The sequence below is a fragment of the Mus caroli genome, chromosome 9, assembly GCF_900094665.2.
Source record: "Mus caroli chromosome 9, CAROLI_EIJ_v1.1, whole genome shotgun sequence".
Lineage (NCBI taxonomy): Eukaryota > Metazoa > Chordata > Mammalia > Rodentia > Muridae > Mus > Mus caroli.
The window spans coordinates 67,950,521-67,959,489 of NC_034578.1; the positions used below are offsets into that span (position 1 = coordinate 67,950,521).

The window sequence follows — 8,969 nt, forward strand, 5'->3', positions numbered from 1 at the left end:
TCTCTCTCTCTCTCTCTCTCTCTCTCTCTCTCTCTCTCTCTCTCTCTCTCTCTCGATAGGGTTTTTCTGTCCTGGAACTCACTCCGTAGATCAGGCTGGCTTCACTCAGATCTGTTTTCTCTCTCCCACCCAAGTGCTGGAATTAAAGGAGTAGAGTGTGCCATTTCCTCCTGGCTCACTTTCTCATTTTTAAAATCAGTCTCTGTCCCTGTATTTTGTTCTAACTTTGTGAATGTAGATACGAAGAATCTGTTTTTAGATACTAAGAATTTGTTTGTTTGTTTTGTTTTTGTTTTTGTTTTTTGAGTAGGAGATTTAGGGCAATGGTTCCCAAGTGGATCACAAACTACAGTTGCTCTCAGGTTTTTTTGTCCAGTGCCTCTGAGAAAACTGAGGCCAGTGAGATCTAGACAAATCATGGAATGCATACGTCTTTGTAGCTTTGTTTTCAAAACAATCACAGGAGCACTTACTCACAGAAGGATTATAAACCTAGATGTCCTTAGATATCATTTGGTATACATTGTCCAAGAGCAGCAGCTATTAGTGTCATCACAGGGCCTAGACCAAGTAAGTCAGAGCTCTTAGAATTGGTCCAAAGTATCTCCATGCCCATGGTGGCTAGAAGAGTGCATGGATCCCCTAGAGCTGGAGTTACAGACAGTGTGAACTGCCATGGGGTGGCCGATAATTGAAGTTGGTTTCTTTTGGAATTGAGAGAGAAGGCTATAAGTTCAGAAACTCACAGTATAGAATATGGAAGATAGGCACATTTCAGTTCTGTGTGTTGTTTTCATAGAAAACAGCAGGTTCTATTGGAGAAGTCTTAAATTTTTAAAATTTTTTTGTTTTTTGCTTTTGATTTTGTTTGTTTTTGGTTTTTGTTTGTTTTCCTCACACACATGTGGTGCTGGGAACTTACCTCAGGGCCTTACGTGCTTTAGACAAATTATCTGCGACTCAGCCACTGAAAAGTTCTCTTTAAAAAGACATTACAACTTGATTCTTAAGTGCGGCAGTAGCAAATATACAGGAATGTTTTTCATGGAGAAGAAAGTGCATGAATCTTCCACATGAAAACTGTTTGAAAAGTCTTTTCAACACCTAGTGAATTTTAGTGATTGACAAAATACTCCATTTAAAAGCAGGCCTGCTCTTTGCCCTGCAGCCTGTCTGCCCAGGATGAATTTCTTGTGTGCTCTTTAGGGTCTAAGTAGAGCCGTGCTGCTTTGCACACTCAGGCTTCATTTCCTGCTTTACTTCCCCGCTCCTGGGCTATCCAGCTTTAGGATAAAGAGTTTAAATGAAAAGGGGGCAAAATCAAACCCCTTGTTTGCATAGTTGTAGCACTGATAGCTGAATGGAAGGTGTTAGGAGCACAGATGGCTGGAGACTAAGTGTTAGGAAGAACACAGAAGCACTAAGGATGGAGGTAGCTGCTCTGACAGCACTAGACCTCAGCCTCAGTGGAGCAGGACTACCATTGCCCTTTGCACTAAAGAGTTGACTGCAGTACGGCTCCCCTGGTATTTACTAACTGGGCTCCAGGACTGCTGAGCTTCCAGCATTGCTCACAATTGTCTTTGGACTGTTTGGACAGACTGACAACAGTACCCTGCCTCTTGATAAATAGCAACTATGTTACTTGAGAGTGAATAAAAATAGAAAAATAAAAGAAATCCATAGAAAACTTCTATAACAAGGATGATATATCATCCTGAGGACAAAGAAGAAAGGGACTCTGAAAATTGCTTTCTATAGCAAATAAAGGATGTTTTAGAAAACTACAATCTAAGATAGGATACAAGAAATAGACTGAAGAGCAGATTGTAAGTAAGCTCAGGGTCTTCAAATGAACATTCAGCAGAATACAAAAGTATACCTGAGCACACCTGGAACAGCTGGAAAACAGCAGAAACTGATGTTTTGTCTTTCTGGACTTTTTACTCATAGATCATAAACCAGCACAATAGTTGTCTTAAATGACTATGGGGAAAAGAGTAGATTGTAAACCCATGGTTTCTAAGCCAAATTCAGCCCCATCAACATGTTTTGTGTGGTTTGCACATTGCTTTTAGACACTCTAAACAAGTTTGCCAGCATTTACAATAGACTTCATATGGAAATTCAGATTTGTAACTTCTAAAAAACAAATCTTTGGGAGGGAAGATTGAGTTGCATTGCACTTTCTTGCCAAGTGGACATTGCTACAATGAGCATGCACACCTGCAACCCGAGGATGGTCAGAGACTGACGAGAAGCCACGTGCAATGTAAACCATTCTAAGTTCATTTTGAATTCAAAACAAAATCGCCCTCTTTCTGTTTTCTGTTCCCTCTCTTTTCTTTCATATTTTTGGGGTGGAGGTGGGGAAAGGATTGACACAGAATCTCCTGTGGCCCAGTCTAGCCTCAAAGTGAGTATTAGTTGAGGCTAAACTCCTGCTTCTCCTGCCTTCATTTCCCTGTTGCTGGAATCACAGACATACCACCACATCTGGCCTCCCTCTCCTTTCATTACTTTTAATTTTCACATCCTGTGTACTTCAGTGTTCTGTGAACCATGGATGTGCCTGGTATCTGCAGGGCCCAGAAGACAGTTGTTAGATCCCTTGGCACTTCAGTTCCAGATGGTTGTCTGAAATGCCACGTTGATTCTGGGAATTGAACCTAGATCCTGGAAGAGCAGCCAGTGTTCTTAAACACTGAGCTATCTCTCCATTGCCTTTATACAAAAACAAACAAACCTAAAAGTGTGTGTGGGGTTTGTGTGTGTGTGGTACGCATGTTGAACAGTTTGTTCCTAAAGCCATTGGGTGATTCTAAGCAAGGTAGGAATCCATCTAAGGTGTGTACAGCTGCAGAACCACAGAGATGGCTGGCTTACAGTTGAGCCTTATGTGGTTAGGAGGGTGTGGGGAAGAGCACATTGTGGCATGGCATCCCCCAAGTAATGGAAGGTGAGTGCCATGTCAGAGTACAAGTGGAGTGAGCAGGTTCTACAGTGAGTTACCTCTCCCATGTAGAAGGCAAGTTCCATGTCAGAGTGCAAGTAGGTTAAGGAGGGGTCTTCGTAGGAGGAGAAACACTACAAGGAACCAGGCTTCAACAGCAACATGGGTGGTCCAGGACTCAGGTATTGAAAGAACAAGATGAACCTGGAAGTTTTTGTGTCACAAAGTAAGTGCTTAAAGAACGAGGTGGGGAGAGTGTCAAAAACCCCATGGTAATGGTGGTATTGGGTTATAACCCATTGTATAGAGTAGGAAACTCCAAAGGAACAGTAAGTAAATAAATGATAATTTATGGGGAATGGAATCTATACATAGTTCCAAATTACATCTCCATAAAATACTCATTGATTCTACAAAGGAAAAGTATATTGTTGATTAATTCTGGTGAATAACATCACAATCAAGTAATCAAGGTTAGCATCAGAGTGATGAAGTCAGAGACATATCCTCTGTGTTAGGACGTGGTAAAGAGTACAAGATCCCTTTTGTGATACTCCCGATGCTTGATCAGAATCTGATCATAAGAAACACCAGAGAATTCAAAGTAGGTCATTACAATCCTGTATTAACAACTGCCCTGAAAATGTCAAGTGTCCAAGTTTTAAAGGCCAGAGGGAGCTGTGCTTCCCTTCCAGAGTGAAGGACAGCAGTAGGGCCCAACAACACATGGTGCTGAAGATGTGATGAGATGTCTTTGATGAACAAGGTCTAGCCAAGAAAATACTCTTATATCTTAGATTTAATAAGAATTTGTGCACATATGTCTGTCTATCTCTCCAACCATCTGTTTGTGGTCTGCATGTGCATGTATGTGGGAGGCCAGAGTTTGATGCTGGGCAGTGTTTTCCACTTTTGTTGTTATTGAGATAGGACCTTTCACTGAACCTGTAGATTTCTGATTGACAAAACTGCAAGCCCAAGAGATTCTCTTGTCTCTGCTCCGCAGTGCTGGGATTATAGGTATATGCTTTTACATCTGACTTTTTGGTGTCAAGGGATCTGAGCTTGGGTCCTCATTTTGGTGACAAGCCAGGCCCTTTACCAATTGAGCCCTATGTTATGGGACTTTCATGGGGAATAGTGTGGTGCATAAAGCTGGGTCCAATTTTTGAAAGTTCTTTGCACTGTGCTTACAACTTTTCATTATATTAGCAATTCTTTCAAGATGAAACAAAATTTTTTTTAATATGAGGGAGCTTATGTATGCAGAAAAAGTGACTTGCGGGACCTAGCAAACACAGAAGTGGATGGATGCTCACAGTCAGCTATTGGATGGATCACAGGGCCCCCAATGGAGGAGCTAGAGAAAGTACCCAAGGAGCTAAAGGGATCTGCAACCCTATAGGTGGAACAACATTATGAACTAACCAGTACCCTGGAGCTCTTGACTCTAGCTGCATATGTATCAAAAGATGGCCTAGTCGGCCATCACTGGAAAGAGAGGCCCATTGGACTTGCAAACTTGATATGCCCCAGTACAGGGGAACACCAGGGCCAAAAAGTGGGAGTGGGTGGGTAGGGGAGTGGGGGGGAGGGTATGGGGGACTTTTGGGATAGCATTGGAAATGTAAATGAGGAAAATACCTAATAAAAAATAATAATAAAAAAAGTGACTTGCGGTGTTTTGACATAGCATGTGTTTTTATTTTAGGATCTGGGTAAACAGTACCGTTAGTAAGTTGTGTACAGCCTCAGATGATAGAGGTGTTTTGAATGTTTTGCTAGAAACAATGAGTAGTAATTGCATAAGTGTTACAGTAATCTGCATTAAACCCAGTGTGGACATTCAGAAATTGAAAATTGTGAATATTGCATATGATGGATGTTAGTATCTGCTATCTTAATTAAAACAGTTTAATTCTGTTCCTGTCAGGCTCACTGGTGGGCAGTACTGCTTATGGGAATTGCCCTGATCATGTTAATGGCTGGATTTATCAAGATTTGCAGTGTTCACACTCCAAGTAGTAATCCAAAGTTGCCGCCTCCTAAACCACTTCCAGGTAAGGTGCTGAGCGCTGGGTGCTGCTGTGAGCAGAGCCAGAGCTGTGGGCAGGGAGGACGCAGCCTCAGGAGGCTTTAGCAACTGAGCTTAGAGGGCTATGTTTTTGATAAATTGCCTGACAAATGATTCACTGGCTGTGTAATTGTCCGTCAGTCCAATCTAGTTATTGACTACCATTGTAATGCTGGTTTATCCTGAGTGCCAGGAAACAGTTGACCAGCATTTTGATCTTTGGTCGGATCCTCCTTCCTGTTTTTGTCTCAGCTCGTGTTTGTGTTACAGTAGCGAAGGTGATTTTAAACTATTGGCCTTTGTATCTAAATAGTTAATGGCTCTGATACCATTTGTAATGTCTGTGTTCTTGAAATAGTTTCCGGTAGGAAGCACATTTTCCTCTGCAAGAGCCTTACTAAGAAATATAAGTCTGCATGTAGGGAATCTTAGCTTCAGATGTTAAGAACCTGTCAGATAGGTTCCACCCTTCCCTCTGGAGGACACTGCCACTAGGACAAGTCAACTTTGAGCATTTGAAGAAGACAGAAGGGGATGGCTGTTCTGTTGCAGTTAGTCTGATCAGTGTCCCCTTCCCCTCTCCAAGGTGTGTGGCTAGTCATTACAGGTGTGGGGAAGACTGCCCAAGGCAGTGGCAGGGAAGGCTGTGTGCTAGTATGTGCCCCTCCTAGGAGAGCCTTGCCTCAAAGTGGTTTCTTCTACTTTGTATTTCCCCTCAGCTGTTCCTTGCATTTTCCCGTGTTAGGACAAGAGTGCCCAGGAGTCATGATGGGGGTGGAGGATGTCTGATTTGATATACTTGCTTTCTTAAGTTTCCTGAGTCAGAACCCAGGCACTTGTGTGAGTTGAACACATTTCCAAGAGCTATAGGACACTTTTGAGGCATGGTTACCATGGTGTCCTTCTTCATTGGAGCAGATATTGCACTTGTGTATTGACACCTCTGAAAATGATCGTCACTAGTTAAACCTTCATAAAAGTGCTGACTTAAGGACGGCTTTAAAGTCTTCATGATAGACTGTGTGAATGACTTACCATCCTGCTGTGCAGACAGGCCTCAAGTGTCTGTCAGGGCTTCAGTCAGAGATTCTGCTCTCAAAGCTAAAATAATTCTGACTGGTCAGTCTAATTCTTTAAGTACTTGAAATATGCCCCATCTCCACTGAGATGTACTGTTAAGTATTAAATATGGATCAGACTTAAAGATAACATAAAATAGTAAAATATTTTAGTAATTTTTATATTGAGTACATGCTATAGTTGGTATTTTTAACTTGAATTGGCCTAGATAAAATAAATATAAAAATTAATTTTTAGTTTATTATGGCCACCAGAAAACTGAGAAGTGTTATGGGGCACCTGTTTCTGCTGCTCAGTGCCAAAGAATAGCTTTTCTTGGTGAAAGAGTGCTTCCCTTTTGAAGATTGGGAGGTGGTGCTCAGGGAGCTGTTTTGCTTTCGTTGCAGGCACTTTAAAGAGGAGGAGACCGCCACAGCCCATTCAGCAGCCCCCGCGTCAAAGGCCCCGGGAGAGTTATCAAATGGGACACATGCGACGCTAATGCAGCTTTTGCCTTGGTTCTTCCTAGTGCCTACAGTGGGAAAACTTCACTCCAAAGAGAAACCTGTTAAGTCATCATCTGCAAATGATACCCTTACAGTTAATAGTTGAAGAAAAAAATGGCAAGAGATCATGTCCTCAGACCAGGTGGAATTACTCAAAATTTAAAGCCTGAAAATTCCAATTTTGGGGGTGGGGATGGGATGGAAAAGGAACCCAATTTTCCTATGAACAGATATTTTTAACCTAATGGCACAAAGTCTTAGAATATTATTATGTGCCCCATGTTCCCTGTTCTTCGTTGCTGCATTTTCTTCACTTGCAGACAGACTTGGCTCTCGATAAACTTTTATCACAAATTGAAATATATTTTTTTCAACTGCCAATCAAGGCTGGGAGGCTCGACCACCTCAACATTGGATACATCACTTGCCAATGTACATACCTTGTTATATGCAGACATGTATTTCTTACGTACACTGTACTTCTCTGTGCAATTGTAAACAGAAATTGCAATATGGATGTTTCTTTGTATTATAAATTTTTCCGCTCTTAATGAAAAATTACTGTTTAATTGACATACTCAGGATAACAGAGAATGGTGGTGTGCAGTGGTCCAGGATTCTGTAATGCTTTATGCAGGCAGTTTTGAAATGAGAATCATTTTCCCTTTTCTTATGGTGGAGTTGGTTCTTACATACATTTTTTTCCTTGTTACATGGCTGCTGTGAGCAGGAGAAGCTGTGCTGAAGAATGCAGCTGATGGCTTACAAACTGGACAGCAACAGCATTTGGCTTCAAGAGTCAGTTCTTTTTGTAGATGTCTGATTTCTGCTTAGTATTTTATACTTTCTAAATCAATTCCATTTTTAAATTGCTAGGTGAATTTTTTCATGCCTTGGAATTATGTTGGAAATGATTAATTTTCATCTGTAGCCTGCTTATTACGTTGTGTATTCCATATACTTCAAGCCTGCTAATTCTGTTTTTATCCAATATGAAAAAGAAATCAGTGTCTTCATTGAAATACTTGGACAGTTAGTTCTTCAGCACTGTCACTGATCACTGGTAACCACTAGAGATGGGTGATTTGCTCAGCAGGTAGTTGAAATTGTAGATAGGTTTTTCGACGTTGTTTTCCCCCCAAGACATTTTAGCAACAATGAAGGTAGACAGCACAGTGTCCCATTACAAACTTCTTTTTTAAGCAGATAAAATATTGGCTTTTTTAAAGAAAGAGAAAGCAAAAGCATTTAATGTATTAACAGGCTTATCGCTATGCAGAAAATGGAGGGGGCATTAAAAAAATGTAAGCTTGTGACATATTCATTGCTTCTGTTTTCCAGCTACATCACTTAAATTAGAAGTCAGCAGCAGTGATCTTCCTGGCTTTACATAGGAGGCAATCTAGAGAAGGTTGACAAGATTACTGTGTTTGGCTTTTTTTTTTTTTCCTTTTTTCTTAAGAGTCTAAGGTTTACACAATCACTCACAATGTGACGCGAGCCAGCAAGGCCAAAACCGCTAGAGAAACAATGGGATCTCTCCTTGTAAACTTGTACAGTACGCGGGACTTTTTTCAAAACAGCTTTTTGTACATGATTTAGAGACAAATTTTGTACATGAAACCCCAGATAGACTATAAATAATTCTAACCCAACAAGTAGGTAGCTGTGTATGACACTGCTTTAAATCATTCAAATGCCTTTGTTTTTGGACTGTGCAAAGGTTGGAAGTGGGTTTGCATTTCTAAAATGGTGACTTTTATTCTGCAAGAGTTCTTAGTAACTTCTTGAGTGTGGTAGACTTTGGAACATGTACATTTTTTGCTTGTAATGTTATCCTGTGGTAGGGTTTTGCCCTATTTTATTTTGAGTCTAAGTTAAATGTTTTTTGAAGAGATACATGCACTGAACTGTTTCCACTACAAATCAAGATGTGGTTAAAAAATGAAAGGACCAGGACCAGTGAGATCTAATACTACTGTCAGTTTAATGTCCACTGTGTTTTATACAGTATCTTTTTTTTGTTGTTCACTTTGGAAATTTTTACTAAAACCTGCAAAAAATAAAGTATTGTGCAAAGATGTAAGGTTTTTTGAAACTTGAAATGCATTAATAAATAGACTTGATGAAATCAACTTGAGGTCTATGCTCTTTGGACTCAGAAACATCAGAAGTAGCCACCATGCTGAATGAAGGACTATTCAGCAGAAAGGTCTCCATGCAAGTGAGGGCATCACTGCTACAGTCCAGAGCCATGGTGCGCAGTTGATTGCCATTGTCACACAGTCACTGCATGTTGAAAGTCACTCAGCGCAGCGGCTTCTCACTGTTTCTAAGCAGGGTCCAGGACTTGTCCTAGTGAAGAGCTGAAGCTAAC

At 40.8% G+C, this 8,969-nt stretch overlaps 1 protein-coding gene across 1 annotated transcript in view; it reads left to right on the forward strand.

The window, feature by feature from the left end:
• Adam10 (ADAM metallopeptidase domain 10) overlaps positions 1–8,727 on the forward strand; it is a 111,040-nt gene extending 102,313 nt beyond the window's left edge. The window contains exons 15-16 of the mRNA XM_029481350.1: positions 4,887–5,013; positions 6,494–8,727. Coding sequence (XP_029337210.1) covers positions 4,887–5,013; positions 6,494–6,588 — 222 coding nt within the window. The 3' untranslated portion in view covers positions 6,589–8,727. The remainder of the gene's footprint in view (positions 1–4,886; positions 5,014–6,493) is intronic.
• Positions 8,728–8,969: the final 242 nt, after the last annotated feature.